The 22,018-nt window shown below is 46.8% G+C and overlaps 1 protein-coding gene across 2 annotated transcripts in view; it reads left to right on the top strand.

The window, feature by feature from the left end:
- Clec16a (C-type lectin domain containing 16A) overlaps window positions 1-22,018 on the top strand; it is a 197,173-nt gene that overhangs the window by 66,914 nt on the left and 108,241 nt on the right. For both annotated transcript variants that reach the window (XM_028778325.1, XM_028778326.1), the window contains exons 12-16: window positions 2,801-2,901; window positions 15,763-15,885; window positions 18,910-19,019; window positions 19,675-19,719; window positions 21,894-21,944. In XM_028778325.1, coding sequence (XP_028634158.1) covers window positions 2,801-2,901; window positions 15,763-15,885; window positions 18,910-19,019; window positions 19,675-19,719; window positions 21,894-21,944 — 430 coding nt within the window. The remainder of the gene's footprint in view (window positions 1-2,800; window positions 2,902-15,762; window positions 15,886-18,909; window positions 19,020-19,674; window positions 19,720-21,893; window positions 21,945-22,018) is intronic.

Genomic DNA, 22,018 nt, shown 5'->3' with positions numbered 1-22,018 from the left:
ACATTGACACAAGCTCTTAGAGTACATAAGGAAGAACTGACCTTAGTTACGTCTTTATACTCTTATTCTTTGACAAGGTGGCCAGTCTAGGACACTACCACAGTGGGACAGTCAGTAGCTAGGCTGGGTCTAAAGGATGTAGGCCATTCTCACCCTCTTGTGAGTTAGGCATGGAATTCCCATCTCATCCCTTATTACCATGCTTGCCCATGCCTGTGCGGCCTTTGCACAGTGATGCCACCTATCCTGGCCCTGCTGCTCTGGCCTGTTGTTCTCACCTCAGAGATGGCTTGTAAAGCTGATCTGTGTGCTTCCAGAGCATCAGCTGCTCCTTTCTGTGACCCTGTGGTGATGTGCTCAGGTTTGTAGGATCCAATATGGGGAATCATGATCCTGAAACAGTAACGCTGTAGCTTTGTGAAAGTGAGGAGAGCAAGACGTTCTGTTTGATTCTGGAGCTGAATTACTTCTTTTCTTCTGCATTTTAGGGAACAGGGGTTTCTAAGAGTTAATGGGGTTCTTTTTAAACCTTGGATGACTAACTGGTAACTATGACCACATAACTTTCTAACTAGCAGAAGCTGACTCAGGTGACTGAAGCTGGGATGCCTCCATGCCTGAGACAACAGGTTTCTGTGTGTCCCTGAGCCTGAGACGGCATCCCTAGCACCCACTTCCCAGCCTGAGGCTGGGAGCAAGTAGAGGAAGTAAAGGAAGACGGCCATTTGTTTCCCAGTGCATTAGCTGAATCTTGATATCTATTCCACCCTAGAGAGAACTGGGACTGCTGGGATTTCCCTTGTACAGGTTTTAATCTGCACTCGGGGTCAAGTTAGATCCAAAATAAAATAGAAACACCCCCCCCCCAATCTTGTTGTTTTGTTTGGGGACTATCTTAGTAAGTAGCTCTCTCTGGCTTGCCTGGAACCCATAGAGTTCCATTTGTCTCTGCCTCCTAAGTGCTAGGATTAAAGATGTGCACCACAGACCCTACACAGCAATCTCTAAAAGATATGTAAATGATGCAGAAAAAATGTGGAAACTCTTCAGGAGTGCAAAGAAGACATCAAAGTCAGTGTTCCCATTTGTCCCTATTTCAGTCTCTCTTACCAGCTTTTCCAGGACCTCTTGTTTCCAGCTCATTCCTGTCTTGTTTTATTTCTCCCTTTTGCTATCTAGTATCAAACGCCAGCATCTTTTTCACATCATGATCCCATTGGTAAAAAAATGCTTAGTGACTTCATAATACTTCATCTCATACATAAGTGGTAGCTTACTCACCAAACCCTCCCTTGGTGGTTGTGCTTGGTCATCCGTACTATTTCCAAGTGCGAGTGTAATCCACATTGCAGCCAGCTAGCTTACACTTTACCCTAGTCTCAAATTTTAGTTACTTCTTGAAGCTCATAGAACTCAAATCTGTACATCGCAGAGCTGCGGGCATGTCTAAATGGAGGAGCTACCTCCTGGGCAGCAGGAGACAGGGACCCCTTAAGGGCACTGTCCCCTTAAGGTTTTCCTTTTAAGTTTTGTGTATCACGTGTTTATTTGAAACATGACAAATATATTTTTACTGCTTTATTTTCATTTTTCAGCTCAATATTTTATGTTGCTGCACTCTGCAGCTAGGGACTCAGAATGAGGAGCTAGAGTGTAACTCAGGAGCAGAGCATCTGCCCACTATGCTCAAGGCCCTCTACTATCTCCAGATTTGCCCCATCAAAAGCCTAAAATATTCAAGATGATATGGATGATTCTGCAGCAAATGGTCTCCTTTGAACAATCCTATTTTCTATTTTTAATCCTCATAGATAGTCCATATTGCTAATGACCACATGCCCTTCCAGGTGTAAAATACAACCTTGATCACTCTCTGGAGTACTTGGCTTTCTTGACCTCAGCCTGGCATTCAGTGGGGTGGCCTCAGATGGGAACACAGCCTCTTGCCTCCAGGTCTGCCCTGTGCTGTTCTGTTTTCTGTTACTGAAGTCTTGCCAGGCTAGGCCCTACTGGGAAGGGCAGCATTTGGGATGTATTTTTTCCAGCTTATGGCCACTTTTAATATCTTACCCACAGAATACAGAAGGTGAGAGACCTCACTATTAAATCTTCTGTCAAGGAATATTGGCCCAAGAAACTGCTGAGCCAGGACACAGTCAAAATGAAATCACAGAGAAGTGTCCTTGAACTATTAAGTATAGTAATCAAGTACAGTGCATGACCCTATGCTAAGCCTCCTGGGCTGGAATGCTTCTGTGCAGTTGAGGAGCTGGGGCAGTTAAGGACCTCACCAGAGGGTTTGTAGCAGGAAGAAGCAGATTGGCATTTGAACCTAGGCAGTTTGACTCTAGCTGTACCTTTAAATGTATTCATGTTTCTGGTGGTGCCTTGCCTAGTGGTCTAGGTCTGTTATACTGGTCCTGTTTTCATCCATATTCCTTCCATCTTTTCTTTAAAGTAATGATACATGCCTGTGCTGTCTGCCAGCTGGCATGGGAGCTCAAAAGAGCAGGAACTTTGTACCTATCATCTCCAGAGACTCCAGGTGAATGACTGTCAAGTGACCGAGTAGTGTATACTTGATCAACTCCCCCCGCCCTCATAGCAGCTTTCCAAGGTCAGAGCCATCTCTCATTTGTATGAATGTGTTCCCAGTGCCCTAATTCTGGACCAAACACATACTGCATTCACCACAAACTAGTGCCCTTAGACCTGTGAGAAGCAAAGACAGCTGATGTTGTCAGGTGAGAGAAGGAAATGCACACAGCCCAGAGCCTTAGAGAGCTTTCCTCTTTTTCAGACCCTTCCTGGATATGGTATACCATGCCCTGGACAGCCCTGAGGATGATTATCATGCCCTCTTCGTGCTCTGCCTCCTCTACGCCATGTCTCATAACAAAGGTGCGTGTATTCCTTACCTGCCTCGTGTTGTGACACAGCGCTATGCTCTGTAGCATCCTTCCTCTTCACTGGTACAAAGGGAGGGAGGGCACTTTGGGAAGGAGCTTCCTTCCTGGCCTCTGAGGCTGACTCCTACAGCACTCTTTAGCCTCATTATAATTTCTCAGGTGTTTTCTGCAGACTGAAGCCACAGGCATTGGTGACTCAGGCATGGTGGGAAAAATTCAAGTGTGGCTGTCTAACCCAGTGAGGCCAGCTTCCCCACTGTGGCTTTCTACAGATCCCTCTCTGCTTTACAACTAACCTAACCAATGACCACTTTCCTGACATCAGAGACAAACCAGTCAAACTGGAACCTTGGGTTTGCTATTTATAATACTTGATGTTCTTGCCGTAGGCGCAGTGTTAAAATAGGTCTGTGTGGAAGCGTAGGTTTCCTTTCTGAAGAGAACTGTGGTTCTCCAGCTACCCTTGTCCAGGCTGTATGGCCATGCCTCAGTTCCAATGGAGCTTACAGTTTACTGGCGTGTACCAGTCCCTCCCTCAGTGCCCAATGCTGGAAGCTGATTCTGGTGTTGGCCCATTTGGCTCCCTGAAGCCAAGTTTGAAGACTTTCCTCAAGAATATTCACAAGAACTGGAGTTGGCATAGATTGACACACCAATAACACAGCGCCAAATAACATTCCAAAAGGTTTACATTAAACTTGTTGGGAGTAGATAGAAAGAATGCTTACTAAGACAGCCTGTGACTGGAGCAGAAGTGAATGTTTTTTAGTTATTCCTCAATCATTAGTCTTGAAAATTAAGTCAGTCGGCAGCACAAGAACATCTAATGGTAAATGCCTTCCCTCTGCTGTGTCCCCAGCCTTCTTGTTCAAGGCAACTTCTTGGTCAGTATCTCACATGCCCTCTATGAACCTCAGTAAAGAGGACAACCAACTGCACCGTAGCTCCTATGGTGTCTGTGTGGCCTGCCACTGGGCCTGCTCTTCTCTTGCCATCAGGGTTGACACAGTGTTTGACATCTGTGTGGAAATACCTGTCGGGTGTCTGAGTGACAACGTGTTCTGCATCTCTTTAGTGAATAGCACTAGGGTCAGGTGTTGCTGTTTTGTAGTCCACCCTCCCTAGCTCCTCTTAAAGCGAGGCTGCTTTTACCCTGTTCTTTGCTGTTCAGGAACCTGTAGCTTCTCCCTTAACCTCCACCTTTCTGTCCCTGTTCTGTGGAGTATCTACACAGTACCTGCTTTTCCACCTTGACTTGATTTCAAGGACTCCCTTCTTAGACCTTTAGCTGGAGGGTCTTCCCGCTCAGGTACAGCAACAGAAGTCTGGCAGAGGTAAGCTTGAGGCAGCCCTCATCCATGATCTGTGGCCAAGCAATGGAAATGGTCTCTCCTCCGTGGAGGCGGAAAGGAGAAGCCTGTGAGAAGGCCTTCAGTCACCTCACAGGAGCCCAGAGACTGATGAAAGAACCAGGGAAGGACTGGAAAGGGCTGCTAGAGACCTCAGCAGTGAGTACTGATGAGCCTTCCTGCAACGGCTCTCATGTGGTCCCAGTTAGTCCCAAGATGGCTGCAGCTTGGTGTAGTGCCTGCCTGTGGAATGCTTAATTAATGTTGTCTGGGATAGGATCATAACATAGTCAGTCAGGGGCTCAGCCCTGTGTCTGGTACTCTCCTTGGGAGCTCAGTAGCCACCATAGTGCCGACACAGCACCTGTTCCCAGAGAGCAGTGTGCTCTCTCTAACTGTTCTCTCTTCTCCAAGTCACCACCTACTGAGTGTGCTTCTCTCCTAGTGGTCCACTCAGAAATCACCTTCTCCAAAGCTATTTCCAGTTCTCCCACATAACTCTGGGTTAATTCTATCTGCTGTGAAATTTTATAGACATAGCTGGGTATGGCCTGCTAAGTTTTTTGTTGTTGTTGTTGTTGTTGTTTTAAGGTTGTTTTGTTTTTTGAGGCAAGATCTCATGTATCCCAGGGTAACTTGGGATTCACTCTGTAGCTAAAGATGATCTGAACTCCTGATTCTCCTGCCTCCAAGTGCTACGATTACAGGTGTGCACCATCATTCCTGGTTTAGGCAGTGCTAGAGCCTTGTCTGAGTTAGGTTAGTACTCTACCAGCTGAGCTGGACCTGCAATCCCCACTGTTAAGTATCTGTGTTCATAAATGATACTGATCTATAGATTTCTTGCACTTCTCTTATCTGGATGCACTGCAGTTATGTACCTTTACTTTTTGAAAAACCTTGTATTATTGCCGGATGATGCTGGTGCACACCTTTAATCCCATCATTCGGGAGGCAAAGGCAGACAAGGCAGGTCTACAGAGTGAGTTCCAGGACAGCCAAGGCTACACAGAGAAACCTTGTTCAAAAAACAAAAACTAAGGGGGAAAACTAGCATCATTTCTCCTTTAAATGTTCTTTGAACCAGCAGAGTCATCTGGACAAGGTATTTCCCCCTTTTTTTGATCGATTGATTGATTAATTAATTAATGTTTTTACATCCTGACTACAGTTTCCTCTTCCTCCTCTCCCAGTCCTAGCCCCCACCCCTACCTCCAATTCACTAGTCCTCTGTTTCTCTTCAGAAAAGGGCAGGCCTCCCATGAATATCAAGTAGTCATGGCATTTCAAGTTGCAGTAAGACTAGATGCTTCCTCTCCTATTAAGGCAATCCAGTAGGACGAAAGGGTCCCAAAAGCAGGCAACAGAGTCAGAGACAGCCCTGCTCCCACTGTTAGGAGACCCACAGGAAGACCAAGCTACACAACTATAACATGTCCAAGGAGCCTAGGTCTATCCCATGGAGGCTCCCTGGTTAGTGGTTCAGTCTCTGTGAGCTCCTATTGGCCCAGGTTAGTTGGTTCTGTGAGTTTTCTTGCTCCCTTGGCATCTCCTACAATCCCTCCTCCTCCTTCTTCGCATAATTCCCTGAGCTCTACCTAGTCTTTGGCTGTGGGTCTCTGCATCTGTTTCCATCAGTTGCTGGGTAAGGCCTCCCTAATAATAATTGGGCTAGATACCAATCTATGAGTGTAATAGAATTTTATTAGAAACCATTTCATTGACCTTTTTTTCCTTTTTGTTTGTTTGTTTGTTTTTGCCAGTCATGTTTGGTTCTATCCTAGGTCTCTGGGCTATTCAGCCTCTGAGTCTTGACATGGGTTTCAAGCTGGACCAGTTGTTGCCTGGCTACCCATCCCGCTCCCCACCCCACCCCCAATTTCTGGGCCACCTTTACCCCAGCATTTGCAGTTCAAAGGTTTTGTGGCTGGGTTAGTGACCCAATCACTCTACTGGAAATCTTTCCCGATTGCAGGAGATGGCCAGTTCAGGCTTCGTGTCCCCATTGCTAGGAGTCTTAGCTACAGTCACCCTCATAGACTCCTGGGAGTTTCCTTTGCATTAGGTTTCAAGCTTGTCCCAGGGATGCCCCTGATTCCAGTGGTCAAGGTATTTCCTATGATAATTTTTTTAGTTTTGAGATCAATTATGTAGCCTTAGCTGGCCTAAGACTTGCAATCCCTCTGCCTTACCTCCCAAAGTGCTGAGATTGCAGGAATGCTCCAGCACACTCAGCTGAAGGAAAGTCTTAACCACTGAAGTTCTCCATGAAGATGTTAGAGTGAGCTTTGAGTGAGCTTTGGTGAGTTGCATCTTTCAGGGTATTTGTCCATTTCATCTAACCTGTCAAATTTATTATTTCAAATTTGTTCATGGCTCCCCTCTGTCATCTTGCATTGTCTGTAAGAGCTTAGTCTGGCCCCTTCTGGTTTGTGGTATTGATAATTTGGGATCATTTTTTTCTGACCACTTTGGCTAGAGGATTATCAATTTTACTGACATTCTAGATGGTTTTCCTGTTTTACTAACTTCTAACCTTAAATTTATTTCATACACTCTGCTGCTTCCTACATATTTAATTTCTTCTCTTCTGTAGTTTTGTAAAATAAAAGCTTAGATTATTTTTGTGTGTGTGTGTGTGTGTGTGTGTGTGTATGTGTGTATGTGTACTGCTCCAGAGCACTGTAGACAGACTTTTGACTACCTTATGGGTTCCTATTTCTATCACCCTTCTCCATCCTAATCCCCCCCCAACCCTCCAACACCAGAAGAGGAAGAAGGCTAGAGGAGAAAGGGGGTGTTAATAGCTTTAGACTATTTTCTATTGATTAGGGGCATTGAGTTCCTTGAGGCAATTTTGATCTTCGTCATCAAAATATCTCCAGCCAGCAAATACCAGCAACTAGCAAAAGGAGGAGCAGCAGTAGCCACAGCCCCTCTTGGGACTCTAGCATTTTTTTTTACTCTTTCAAGAGTCCCCAGGATTCCAAACTTCACACTTGCAGCTCATCAGGGGTGCATGTGGTACACATATATGCATGCTAATATAAGCAAAACTCTCACATACATAAAGTCAAATAAGAAAATTGAAAATGTTTTAAAGAAGGTCACAGTTTCCTCAGGGTGTTACTAAAACCATGTTGCAGAACATGTATACTAAGCAGTGCACTTAGCCTGGAGTTGATATGTTGTGTGTACAGATTCTAGGCAGACCCTTAGCATCCCTGTAGTTGGGAAACCACAAAAGAGGTGAGAATCTACCTTCAGGAGTCAGGGATGACTTCTAGAATATTCTTGGAGGAAGAAGTGTCCAAAACAAGAGCTGGCAAAGGGCCACAGGGTGCACAGAGCTGGGAATATATCTGCCAGTGGTCACATACACACTAGGTTGGGAAGGCGGCATGCTTCAAGCCAGGTGCTTCAAGAAGCCAGCAGGCTAGAGTCATCCTAGGGGGAAGCACAATGGCCCAAAAGCTATGTTCTTGTGGGCCATGGTGGCTATAGTGCCAGTTGATCCAGGAAGTTTTATACCTACTCTGCATCCCTCAGGATGGATTCTAGTAATCCAGCCAGAAGACAGGAGCCATGCGAAATGTGGACAATGTAAGGACCCGTGAAACCTAACACATGCCCCATGCAAGGCGATGCTGAATGAACTGGGGCGAGTCTGACCAGTCATATTCAAGTGAACAAGAAGAGAATGAAGGCGATGGGAAAGGGTAGCAGGAAACAAGAGAGCAGAGCAAGAAGTGGTGGACGTAGAGCCGGGTACCAGCCAAAGCAGTCAGGGAAGGCTTCTGCAATGAACAGGACAACTTAGAACAGAGCTGGAAGAGTGCCACAAAGTTAGCTCTGCCAGGATGGAGCCGACTGCTCCAGGCAACAGGCCTGCAGTAGGGAAGTACAGACATGTTTTAGGAGCAGGAAGTAGGCCTAGTGAGGCTGGGCAGGGAGGCATGTAAAGAGATTCAGGTTTATGCTAAGTATAGTAGGAAAACCCTAGAGAACTTAGAGGCAGGAAAATGCCCTCGGAGAGACTGGAGAGATGGCTTGGCAGTTAAGAGCACTGACTGAGGACCCAGGTTTGATTCCCAGCACCCACATGGTGGCTCACAACCATCAGTTAACTATGTGTGTGGTGCACAGATATATATATGCAGGCAAGATACATGTACATATAAAATAAATAATTTAAAAGATACAGAAAACAACGAAAAAGAATATCCTCAGATGCAAGTTTCCAGAGGAGCCACCGCCTCTTGGGTTTTTCAGAGTGGGGGAATGAGGAGCTGCTGGAGAGACTGAGCAGGCCATGAGGAAGCAGTGGAGATAGTGTGGGCTGCAGGAATGGAGCTGGAAGAGCTGTGACAGACTTGGCAATCAGAGTTGGTGATGCAGATAGGCTGGACATCAGAGTTGAGTGTGAAGGGTGCAGGTCCAGCACAAGGACGAGTCAGTGGGGACCCTACAGTTGCTAACTCGACAAGAGAGGCTCTCAGCTGAGGACCAGACCTTCCTTTTGATGTAAATGGGAACAATCTGAGTGATAACCAAATTTCTGACTCCAGTTTCTCTGTGAGAAATAGTGTTTATAACAAGTAAAATTGGGCTTTTATTTAAACAGACAAATTAAAGAAAATGCAAAAGCTCAAGTTTGACACCCAGAGACCCTGGCACCCTGGGGAAGCTACACACGCTGTGCAAGCCTGGCCACTGGGCACAGGGAGGTGCCTTGGGTGACTTTGAATGATGGCTTGTTTGGCTGGCTGGCATTCTGGTTAGCTTCATTTGATGCCAGCTTCTCTTTTCCATGCCCTTTCCCCTGAAGCAGGCCCCAGATCAGATATTCTCTTCTCAGTAGATATTTTCCCCCTTAGAAGACAGTTTCAGCCTGAGAGCCTTGGTAATAGAAACCAAATGTGAGCTCAAGCCTTCCAGTAAATCCTAACAGATGAGACACTGCACTGAAGGAAGGACCCACAGTGGGAAGGGTTGCCTGACAGAGGAAGGCGGTGACATGATTCAGCCAGGCCACAGAATAAATTCTGGTTAGTATCTCTAATAGAAAATGTAGCCTTCACCTTTGGTAAAGTCTGAGTGGAGTCTGTGTGTTGGGCAGCTCTGTCACCCTAGCCTTTCTGTTTCAGTCTCTGTCCTACCCCACCACCGCTGTTTACCCAGGAGGCACTTTGGGCTTTGGGTTTTGTTTTGCTAAGAAGTTCCTGGAACACCACCAAGAGGTATGGAAAAGCTGAAAAGTGGGTGACAAGATTGTAGGGATGAGAGCTGGCAGACACCACTTTGCAGATTGCAGCTGACACAAGCTCAGAGTGGAAAATACATTAGAAGCTGACTTACAGGCCGCGTAGCTCTCAGAATAGTTGTCTAAAGTCTGCCAGTGCTACCAATGCCTATGAGAGTACAGCTAGAAGAACTGAGGTCACAGCAACAGAAAACTGAGTGGACATGTTCTCCTGCTCACATCTTCTCTGAGGATCAGTCAGGTCTCCATCTGCTTCCTTTTTGTAACTTTGCCAAAGGTGCCTTCCAGCCTTGTCCTGCGTGTGCACTGCAGCTAAGAAGAATCTAGAAATCAGAGCTGGGAGGAAAGCTTGTCATTAACTACAGTGTGGAGCCATGCCTTTCCTTTCTCTTCTGGGTTCTTTGAATTAGTTAATTGAAAGTGAGACATGTCTATACCTACCTCAGTCCTGACCACTGGCAGGAAAGGAATGAGGAAGCACATAGCCATGGGAGGTGGATCTCAGTGGGCCTGTGCTGCATATAAAGGTATCTTTGACAATTTTCTTGAGGCACTTGAAACTTGAGCAAACAGGACAAAATCTTATTCTAGAGGTTTATCTCAGAGGGAAATGACAGGCAAAGAAGCTGTAGTTCATTTGCCACAGAGCCTGCCTTTCTGTAACTGAAACCATACTGCATGTATGGGTCACACCTGTGTGCCATCTCACATTTTACATACATGCCCTGTCACTGTGGCATTGACAAGAATACTGAAAGTGACAGATTGACTTTGGGTCATGTTTTAGAAGGGTTGCAGTCCAGTGTGGCTGGAGCATGAGACAGGTTATCATAGTGTATCCTCAGTCAGGAAGCAAGCAATACACTTGAAGTGGTCATCCCTCCTCTGCTAAACCTCTATGGAAACGCCCTCCCAGACATATCCATATCTGTGTCTCCTGTGTCATTCCAAATCTAGTCAGGTGGACTGCAAAGGTGAATGAACCGTCATGGGCCTTCTTCTTTGGCACCGTCAGACAGTATTTTTATTTCAGTCAAGTAGTTAAAAATCCCAAACCGAATGCTTCTCCACACACTGGCTTCCCGAGACGGTTCACAGTAATGATGCACTGCTTGTCACAGAAAACAAAGCCACTGAATTTACGCCTTCTGTCTCCTGGCCTGTGGTTGAACTGTCCTCAACTAACCATCTGCTCAGATCTTCTTTCTACAGCTGCTTGTATGGTAACCTTTCTTCTGTTGTCAAATTGTAGTACTTTTTTGTTTCTTTGGGTATTGTTGATTTTTTTGTTGTTTTTGTTTTACTTATTTGTTTTTTATTTAGTTTTGGTTTATTTTGTTTATAGTGGGCCAGAATTGATTTCAAATAATTAGTTAACTAAAGTCTGGCAAGATGGTTCATCAAGTAAAGGTACTTGCTGCCAAGCTTAACAACCTGAGTTTGATCCCTAGGACCCACATGGTAGAGGGAGAGAGCCAACTTTCATAGGTTGCCCTCTGGCCACTCCACTTATGCCACCATAGATAGATATCATTAAAATCTTTAAGTAATAAAATGAGTTAATTCAGTGAGTGAGTGCCACATATCTGTAATGCCTACCATTTTCAGGAAGTTAGAGAGTTGTTGGTCAGTCTGAGGCTATATGCGAGAGACCTTTTTCAAAATAAAAAAGCTACCTCTGCTAAGATCTAATCCAGTGGCTTTTGAGTTGAGAATAATAGCATGACACACATACTTTGGGCAGGTAGAGGGAAGAATGGATGAGCAGGATCTCATAATATGGGTAGAAAGGCAGAAAATGGAGTTGGCTCAGGACTTTTTGCTACCTCTGTGACCTTAGCATGTTTCTTCTTTGAGCTCACTTTATAAAGACTTTTACTATTTTATTCATCTCTCTTTCCTGTGCTAGGGATGGAACCAGGGCCTTGCAGGCACTAGGAAGAGCCTTCACAACAGGATCATACCCTTTCTCTAGAAAATACCTTGTCTGCCTATAGAACTTGAACTTTTTGATTGGTTAGTTGTTTGGAGTCAGGTCTTGGCACATGATGAGACCTTCTTGAGAAACACTTGATTGGTGTTCGAGAGCTCTGTCTGCTTTCAGGGTGGTGGCCATGTGTATTGTTGTATATTGCTGCACATACCTTGAGAATGGGCCTACGTAGAGGGAGGGGTGGACTCAATGGAACAGAGGAGATCTTAGAGGCTGAAGGAGAGTCAGCAAGGCACCTGACACTGAAGGAACTTAGTGGAAAGAACCAAGATCTTAAGAGTTTTTTGTGTTGCCAGGGTAGAAACCAGAGTAGAACCTACTCAACTGTCTGTCTTTCCCTGGGCCTGTGCTGTGCATCCAGAGCTGGGTGTAGAACCAGACATGGAGCTTCCTTTGAGTGGCCCGGGAGATGAAAGCTAGCTACCCAAAGCTAGCCAGAGCACAATGAAGGCTATGACTTCTTCCCACCCGCTGACTTCCCACCAACCTCCTGTTAAGGGCCCTATCTCAACCCTCCCCAGCTGGATGTAGACTATAATTTTGGGGCAAAAGTCTTGTCTGTTCCCATTCTAGCTCCCAAATGATTGACACAAAGATTATTAAAGGACTGCAAGCCTATGTTGGGCAGATCCTGAGCTATTTTAATCCTCTAAGCTATCGTATTTCCCAGCCATGTGGTCCTTTCCCTTCAATCTTAGTCTGACCCTGGCTTGCTCTGTTCCTTGTGGCAAATCTCTTGGTGACCTGCTTATCATGCTCATCAGGACTCCCCCTGGCACCTCTCTACATCGTCACTTCTTTTCCTCCTTCCACGTGTGTGGGTCAAAGCTCTCGAACCGTGGTTACAGTGGGGAGAGAGAGAGAGCCCCGCAGACGGCTGGGCCGGAGAAAGCGGGCCCAGCGTGCCGGCAAGACACGGGGCAGGGGTCACGCTAGTGTACCATGGCCCCCCGCTGAATGGGGGGCGGGGAAGGGCGAAGGCGAAGGCGGTGCACGGATCACTGCTGCAGGGGGGAGGTGCTCCGCAGACGGCTGCAACAGGAGTATAGGGAGAGAGCCAGTCCCCTGGGCTGCTGAAACAGGGGCACACACAAGTTTTGACTTACACAAAGAGTCCAGAATTGCAGGAGACACGTGGAGTTGAAGGCATTTATTGACATAGCAGTGGGTTTGAATGGTGGCGTGCTCTCCCAAAAAATGCCAGAAGGGGTTTGTTTATATTGGAAGGGGGAGGGGGCGGGGCCAGGGCCTTTAGATAAATCTTGAGGCAGAGACCTTCTCTCCCCCCCCCCACCCCCACCCCATCCTCTACCTGGGCCTTACATTACATGTCAGGTCTCTGGGGGTGTGGCCAAACACCTCAGGATTCCACAGTCCCACACACGTGGTCCTCTCTTCCTTTCTTTCTACCTGGGACCCCCTGACTTAGATAGGAAGTGCTGACTATTATATTGTGCCCAGCCATAGGCTGATCAGCATTTTATATTAAACAATCAGAGATAATTGGGGCACATTCTTTACACAACATTGATACAGGAGATGTTCAATAATCAGTGCACAAGAGCGCCCCCAACAGCTGTGCTTCAAAGCTTACCTTCAGAAACACGGAGCAGCCAACCTTCAAGAGCTGTACCAGAAAATTCCTTCTTTGGCCTCCTGCAGCTTGACTTCCACTTTTCTTGAGTTGGATTTTCTTCTACTTCTTAGTCTCCCCTTATGCATCACACACCAAATAGAAGCATATTAGCCAGGTTGCAACTAAAAATTCCCGTAGGTACCCAGTAAGAGGCAGCAATGACTGACTACCCAGTGACAATAATCGTACGGGGAATGATTACTATAACCAGGACCCTGTCTGCAGGGGCCATGAGACTAGAGTCCTGTGGGCTACAATATCAAAACAGAACTGCCTCTCACTCTCCACAGCCAGTCAGACAGACAGCCCAAGGGCACCTAGGAGCTTTTGGAGAGGTGGTGACTTTGACAAACCCTAGAATGCACACCCCTTGAATGCAGCCTTCATAGTGGGCTCCCCGTGTCAGTGATCCCACCACCCCTCCTTAACTGGATCTCAGCCACCTTTGGAGTTATCTCCAAGAGAGAAAGAAAAAAAAAATGAGAAAGTACAGAATCTCTCTGAGCTTTGATTTCCTCACCAAAGGCAGTGTGACCCAGAGTTCAAGGTTCTGGGAGCCTGGCAAGAAAAACCAAAATGAAAGTCTAAGGAAAACTAGAGCAGTCCTAAGAAAGGGCCACCCTGTAAAAAGCGCAAGCCCTGGCTCCTGCTGAACTACATTGCAGGGGAATCTACCCTGGGCCTGTCGCTGTCCTCTGTAATGGAGAAGGTGATGGTGTAGTGAAAGTGTAGGTGTCCTGGGAAGAGAGATGTTGCCCAGAGCCACAGAGCAGCGGTCCTGTCCTGTGTTCACCCCTCACAATGGAAGAAAAGATGTGGGGACAAGACCTCCAGGGGAGTGAAGGCCAAAAAGATTGGGTTGTGATTTTTGCCCTGGGAACCAGAGTTCTTCCAAGTCAGACACTTGGCATCAAGATAAAGAATGTACCAGTTCAGCCTCAAAGCCATACTGTGGGTGTGAGAGAGCCCTATACAACACCAGCCATCAGGCCATTTCTTCCTCTCCACGGCATTTTAACAAAGCAGAACACTGCTTTACAGCACCAGCACTGTGCACAAGGCAGGTTTTTCTGGGAAGCCAGCAGTGCTGCCTCCACTGTCTTAGCAAGGTTCTAGATGAAACACGCCTGGTACTCAAGGGTTCTGAGAAGTACCCCTTCCCCCAACTGGAATAACAGGAAAAGCTATGCTTCAGACATAAACAATCTACAGGAGTGTCCGCGCTTGGGTCAAGCACTGTGTTTATTTCTGCAAGTATTTCTCAAGCACCACATCAGAGGAGAGGACAGGAGTTTGCAGCGTCCTGCTCAGGCCCGGTCACTGTGGCAGCACTGGCAGATCTTCCTGCCATCCCAGCTCCTGGCACTCTTCAGAAAAAGTATTACCATGGCCTCTCATTCCCTTTCCTTATCCCGCCCTTTCTTTTGTCCTTTATTCCTTTCCCCTGAGAGGGGGATATTTCTTTGTGTCTTGGTGATAGATATGCCAAGTGTATGAGTTTTACATTTTGTACACCTGCCTAGGCTAAAGGTTTGATTCAGCCTCTCTTTGCTGATCTACTCCTCAGGACCACGGCTGGCATCTGCCCCACTCAGCTCAGAACCTGTCACTAACATGTGTTGGGCATCCCACTTAGCTCTTTGTGTTCATCCATGAGACTTGTTGGGGCCTCGTAAGTCTCAGCTCTGTTCCTTGGGTCTATGTCTGCATAGTGTAGAAAGGGCTCCCCTTATATGCACAGACTCGGCAGAGAATGGCAATGAGTTGCTCTAGTGAAAGCTGCTCCTTTTCTACTACTGCCTCATCTGTCAGAGGTGCCACTATTGGCTCCAGGGCCGTCCTTCTCACTGCTAAGTGCTTGACAGCCCTTATTTCTAATAGAGACAGAGTAGACCTTGGGCCACAGTGAGTTCAGTTAACAGTCATTGGCCAGAATGTGAGAACACTGTTCCATGTGGCTTTCATAGTTACTGTTAATTTTCACACCAAGTTGATGTGCTATTTACAAATAGCATTAGAAAATAAATGTTTTGTATAACAGTGTCTCTGTGTGTGTGTGTGTGTGTATGTGTATGCATATGTGTGTGTGTATTCATGTAGATTTAGATGTGTGTGTGTGTTTATGTGTTCATGTGGGTTTAGATATGTGTGCATGTGCGGGTGTTTGGAGACTAGAAGCAAACCTTGGGTGTTCTATAGTTACTATCCCCTTTGCTTTTTGTGATGAGGTCTCTCACTGGCCTAGAGCTCACCAATTGGGCTAAGCTGTCTGGCCAGTGGGCCAGGATTTTCTCAGTGCTAGAATTATAGTATGTGCCACATATTGTACATGGCATCTAGTGATTGAACTCAGGCCCTGATACTTGTGCAACAAGCATTTTACCTGCAGAAACATCTCTCCACCCTCAAAAAATGTATGTTGTGATATATCTATGCATGTTCAGTGTACACAGAACCCAGACAGGAGCTAAACCAAGGCAGTGACCAGGCCTGACATCACTGAGAAGGACACGGTGGTGGTGGCTGCAGACTCTCCCTTAAAGAGCCTTTAGGAAGAAGGCTCCCACTGAACAGCTTTGCCAAGGGCCATTTTTCTTCTTTCTCCATTCCAGGCATGGATCCTGAAAAACTAAAACGAATCCAGCTCCCAGTGCCAAGTGAGGCTGAGAAAACCACCTACAACCATCTGCTGGCCGAGAGACTCATCAGGATCATGAACAATGCTGCCCAACCAGGTACCCCTATCTTGGGGTATACAGGGGAACAGATTCCTAGCCGGGTGCATGAGCCATAGGTTCTAGATCCACTCTTTTTGAGAAGCTGGAGAACTCTCAGCCTCTCCTTTCCCCTGGCCACCATCATCTGCCTTCTGTTGCAGGGTCTCTGGAATTGTATACACCCTCAGGTGTGATCACACCTCTCTTCTCCCTCTACACCAGCCTTTCTTTTCTGCTTTCATCATGGCTGGGACCCTCCACTCTGGGGAGTCTGAAGCCACATTGTGGAGATGAACTAAGCTAAGAATCTAAGTGAATCAACAGGTTTGAAGGTTGGGTGAGGATACACTCTTGTGCCCAGTCTCTCCAGTGGTTCGACCCAGCACCCATCTGTAACCAGCCACTAAGGCAGTGATAGCAGTGGGATGAAGCTGTGGCCACAGTCTTTCCCAGCTAGAGTAAGGGGGATTTTAACTCCAGGAGATACGTGACTATGACTAGAGACATTTTGAACTGAATGACTAAGAATGTTCCTGGCCTAGTGCTAAACACCACAAGTTTCACAGGACCTGTACAGCTCAGAGTTGTCTGGCCTGGAATGTCACCAGTTGTGTGGCAGCTCTGCAAAGCCAAGAGAAAGATCACTAACAATGAGTGAATGTATGGGAGATAATCTGAAGGGAAGTATGGTTAGAGCAGCCTCATGTGGTAAGCCTGGACCAGGTCAACTGCAGTTGGTCAAGCACTGACTGGAGCAGCGTGTGTGTGGCTATGCTAGCAAGTGGGAAAGGGTCCTGGAGAGCCAGGTCATTGACCTCAGGGGACAGTAAGTATCTTAACAGCCATGGGATAGATGCTTTCTGATTTCATCCTACATACCAGCCAAGAGCCACAGCTGATGGTCTTCAAAGTCCCAGAAGCTGTAGACTGTGGAAATGGGGGTCTTGTGCTTGGAGAAAAGGTCAGGACAAGGCCAGCACTGGAGACCCACATGCATGGTCTGTAAAGGCCTAGGTGAAGAGAGGGGTGTTGTTGACTGAGCCCTTGAGACACTGCCTATAACTAGAAGTGACAAAGAAGAGTCACGCCAGGACCCTGAGCCAGGGTGTGACTCAAGACATTGGATCAGTTATTGCTGAGAAATTCATTTAAAGGAGGCAGAGCTTTTTCCTGGGACTGCAGTTGGGGTGAGCTTTGGGGGGTGGGGGGGGGACAGAGAAACAGTTGGAGCCACATAGGTGAGGGCACTGAGGGAACTGTGCTGTGGTCAAGGATAGGGTCAACTCTGGCTGGAACTTGTGAAGGTAGGAACTTGATTGCCAGCAGAGGGAGTAGAACTGCTCTGGAGAAACACAACCTCCGAGTGGAGAGGGATGGAAGGTCTAGAGTGGATGAGTGGGGCTGCAGAAGTGAGCAGAGATCAACCTTTCCTGGGCTTTTATCGTGCTTTGCATGTATATAGCTTTGGCATTTGTAAGCACAAATTTTTCTTCTTATCTGTTTCAACCTCACCTACATGGCATTAGTGGACTGTTGTCTAGGGGTATGTCCCTGGGGTGCCCCTGCTTGGACCTCAGTATCTTAAACCTCAGGGACAAAGCCCAAAGACTGTCTGCTCCCACACTTCCACCTTTCCTTAGAAATAAAGCGCAAAGACCTGTGGGGCAGTTGGCTTAATAGTAGTTGGCCTTAGGTTAGGCAATGGATAGCTTCCCTAGGAGGAAAGAGATGGCTTCCAGTAGCAAGTAGTTACCTTTCCAATCCAGAAAGTAGCATAGAGTCCCAAAAACATTATTAAGCCAGTGCCCGGCCCCAGCCCCACTGCCCTGATTTCATAAATCAGCCATTGTGCTTGTGTCTGCTTATCAGTTTCTGCTTATATAATTTAAACTATTCTAGGTTGGCTTTCTGTTAACTGTGACCAAATTGTGATGAGCTTCATGCTGTACTAGCCAGCACCCAGGCCTGGAGCTGGGTGCTCTGTAAACCCCCAGGAGGGAATCTCTACAGACACCCAGTATGCTCAGCCCTGTGGGAAGGAGAGTTGGAGCCCCTTTCTGGACACCTTCCAAAGACTGATGATGTCAGCACGGGTGGGAATGGCTAGTGCTGGCTGCTTGACATGCCTGCTCATTCAGGCTCCACAGTTGTACACGCTGTCACACACCCCAGCACATGGAGAGTCTGTGCTCTTCCAGCATACTATAGAACTGAACCTCACTGGCTCTGCTGGGCCCCATTGCCTGTTGTCACTGATCAGGAATAAGGGTGGGAACACGTAGGGCTCACAAGCCTGGGTGCTGAATGAAAGATGAACTAGGAGGGTCTGATGACTCTAAAGGGTGTAGATGGGTACTGTAGAGATAAGGGAGGAATAGGCAGAGGGGAGAGGCCAGGCTGAACATGGCCAGCAGACTGAAGTGGACCATGAAAGGAGAGAGGAAGAGAAAAAGCAAGAGAAGAGTGGCCATCCAAGAGAGGTAGCCTGGGCAAGAGACTAGTGTAGCCAAAATGGCTGACTTCTATAGGAATCAAGCTGGGGAAAGGAAAATGGAAGCCAGTCCCTGAGAGGGAGAAGTTTAGGGTTGTGGGTGGGATGAGAAGTGCTGAGTGACACTTGTCCTGAGTTTGAGACTTAGCAGGTGAGATGGCCCAATTTTACTAAGTCACATGACCCACAGTGGGTCATATAGAACATACTGGACTATATCCACACCTGGAGGAGGGAAACATGCTGGACAGGCACAGCTGCAGCACAGCCTCCCGCATTCTCCCACTTTCCCTTGCTCACACCTGACAAAGGGACTTAATGAGAGTGTTGACCCTTAACTTACTGGGAAGGGAATTGATATGTATTGATTCCCAACCCCCACCCCATCCCCCCTGCACTCTCCATCCCCCACTCCCAAAGTGAGAGGCCTTGGATGATACACCACTGCCTTTCAGGTGGTAGTTAACTTCAAAGAAGAAAAACAAGAGCCTTGTGTTTGGGGTACACACTGGTCTTTGGGGGTACGGGCCTGACTCTGATGTGCTCTGCAGATGGCAGGATCCGGTTGGCTACACTGGAGCTGAGCTGCCTGCTCCTGAAGCAGCAAGTACTGACCAGCTCTGGCTGTGTCATCAAGGATGTGCACCTGGCCTGTCTGGAGGTGAGACCATGCCTTCCCGTTCCCTTCCTGTACAGTTGTCCCTCAGCTATGAGGCTGCTAGCACTGCCTGTTCTTAACATCCTCAACCTAGCTCAGGGAAGCTAAGCCTGAGATACCTGTGACCCCCGACACCCAACCCAAGCGCCTACTGAAGCCCACTTGTCCGAAGGTGCCTCTCTCCATCCAGACCACTGGAAGAGTCCCAAATTCTTGCATTGTAGTGGCTTATTTTGAAGTAATCTGCTTCTGGATTAGCCCTGGGAGTTTTCAGATGTTCCTTTTGTATGACAAAGCTTTTATACATGTAGAAACATATATTTACCTACTGTGTTTGTATGTGTGTGTGTGTGTGTGTGTGTGTGTGTGCGCGTGCGCGTGCATGAAGGTTCACCATATTGTGTCATTTTTCATTATTTTGTTCCCTGATTTTTAGAAAATGTAGGAAATGCAAAGGTGAAAAAGAACAACTGAGAGTTGACCCTTGGGTGTATCTGTTCTGATCCACCACATAGACACACATACACTGGTGAAAGAAGTTCCTGTTTTATTAAGGAGGGGCCATTACAGCTGCATTGAGTACTGACTCCCCTGTTTAACTGAGTCATCTGTTTCCCTTCAGATCTGCTTCCCTCACACCTTCCTTCTTCTTCAACAGGGTGCAAGAGAAGAGAGTGTCCACCTTGTACGTCATTTCTATAAGGTACGTGGCAGCACAGGTAGACAGTAGCATGGGGTATCTCTCATGGAGTATAGGGTGTGGAGTCTAGTGTTGTAGGCAGTGGTGTGGGGTACATATATGTGCACGTGTTTAAGTATGTGAGCTCTATGGTGTGCATGTACAGGTTAGAAGAGGACCCTGGGGAGCTGGTACACTCCTCCCACTGTGGGGTATGGGGTCAGACTTTGCTCGTCAGGCTTGCACCGAAAATGAGCTTACCTGCTGAGCCGTGCTGTGGGCCCTTTTAGTACTTCTCACACTTGTGAGTGTGGACGGTAGCACTCACTCCCACGTCTCTTACAAGAACAGTAACATTTCTGAGGACTTACTAGCTTATGGCCAATTATTTATCAGTTACTCACAGATTTACTGTAATTTATGAAATGTATGTGATGACAAAGTCAGATTCGTAAGTTATATCTCCTAATACATAGAAAACTACTATGAATCATCCATGATTTTTATCAATTACATATTGTGTAATATCTATAAGTATGCATGCTAAGAAAACTCATGTCAGCATCTGAAGTAACATCTTGAGTTTTGTGAGATGACCTTTAGCATCCAAAGGATTTAGAGACATTTATCTTCAGGTTCTTGCTTTAAGAGATCCAGTTAGACCAGTGTCATACGGTTTTGCTTGGCTTTGACCATAAGGCATGTCTAGTATAGTTGGGCTGCTCTGATAAAATCCCACCAGCAGCAGTCATTCCAGAGAAGTCCAAGATTAAGGCAGATTGGGGGGCAGATTGAGGCCGCTTTCTCACATGTGGATGAGTTTGGGGTGACTCAGATATTCAGCTGTAGAGGATTCATCCACATGGCGAGTCATCCTAGTGATGTCCTCTTGTGATCTCTGCAGGTCTTCCTGGTCCTAGTTCCCCTGAACAAGGCTCACACAGCTCCTGCTGGGCTGGGAGGTGGCAGCACTGCCTCCCTGTCCCACTGTCCTTGCTTACACTGCTGGTGCTTTGCACTCGGCCTGCCACCATTGTTGTCGGTGTTAAGTGAGCTAAGCCCAATCCTGTAATCTAAAACTCTACCTTTCCAGGACCAGATGACCTGATCCAGCTGCAGTTGTAGACATGCCCAGACAAAGGGGCAGCACTATGGGCTACCACACCCTGGGGAGGAAATCCCACATGCTCTTTGGAGAACTGCTCTTGGCCTTTAAGCAAGAGCATGCCCCTCTAGTCAGCCCAGAAGAAAAAAGAAACCCTAGGGCTGCCTAATCCTCTTTGGACCTCTTCCCCATAGAACTTCTAGAAATCTCTCTGCCCTTTAAACATGCTGATGTTATAAATACAGAAAGGCACAGAGTAGCCATTTCCCAGAGTCTGCCCCTTGGTCTGGAACAGAAGGAAAACTGCATTTGCATATTATTCCCAGCCCAGAGAGACAAGATGGTTCATGATGGTACTCAGTTCATGATGCAGGACAGTGGCAGCACTGACTTCTCCCAAGCCCCAATTGTGAGACAGGCTCTGAGGCTGTGCATTTTCTGTGCATTATTTTGCTTTCACAGTGAGTGGCCTGATAGACTTGGGCTTCAGCCTAGTCTTTTCTGGAACACACCACCTTCTGCCGTCCCATTCCTACAGTGAATCAGGTGGTGCTGGATTTTCCCCAAGTGGAGTCCTGAGCAGTCATTGTCCTTAGCAACCAAACACAAGACTTTCCTCAAAAACAGATGGAGCTAGCCATATAAACTTAGTGCTAGTGCTGGCGGTTGTGTCTCCCCACCCAGGCCTCACATGTTTAACATGGTGATTTGATAGCATTTCCCACTTTTCCAACCACTCTGGAGAAGTAAGTGATGCTAAGCACTTGAAATATTAACCTCGTCTATGTTTTAATTCTATATTATGTATTACCTTCTTTTGTTGCTGTTATGCTCTAATTAACTGATATGACTGAAGAAACAGCAGCTTTCAAGAGGTACTTTCAAAAGGAGGAAGATGCTGAGCAGTGCAATTTGATATTTGGCTTTTTATCTGCGCATGTGTGCTTACATTCACATGTGTGTTTTGGTTTCTGGGGATTTATGAGAACTTATAATGAAAAGCAGATGGCCTCCAAAGCCAAGCGCAGCCGTTGTAATGCTATGTTTATGGAGGTAGGATAAGCTTCTCTTTACTCCCTTCCTGTCTTTTCAGGGAGAAGAGATTTTTTTGGACATGTTTGAAGATGAGTACAGGAGCATGACAGTAAGTACAGAGCTAGAATATACAGAGACTAGTACATAAGAACATACAGAGACTAACTAGTACATAAGAACATA

This window comes from Grammomys surdaster, unplaced genomic scaffold (genome assembly GCF_004785775.1).
Source record: "Grammomys surdaster isolate TR1022 unplaced genomic scaffold, NIH_TR_1.0 334, whole genome shotgun sequence".
In the NCBI taxonomy this organism is placed as follows: domain Eukaryota; kingdom Metazoa; phylum Chordata; class Mammalia; order Rodentia; family Muridae; genus Grammomys; species Grammomys surdaster.
Note: the sequence above shows the minus strand (reverse complement) of the source record. Positions and strands in the feature narration are given on the sequence as shown.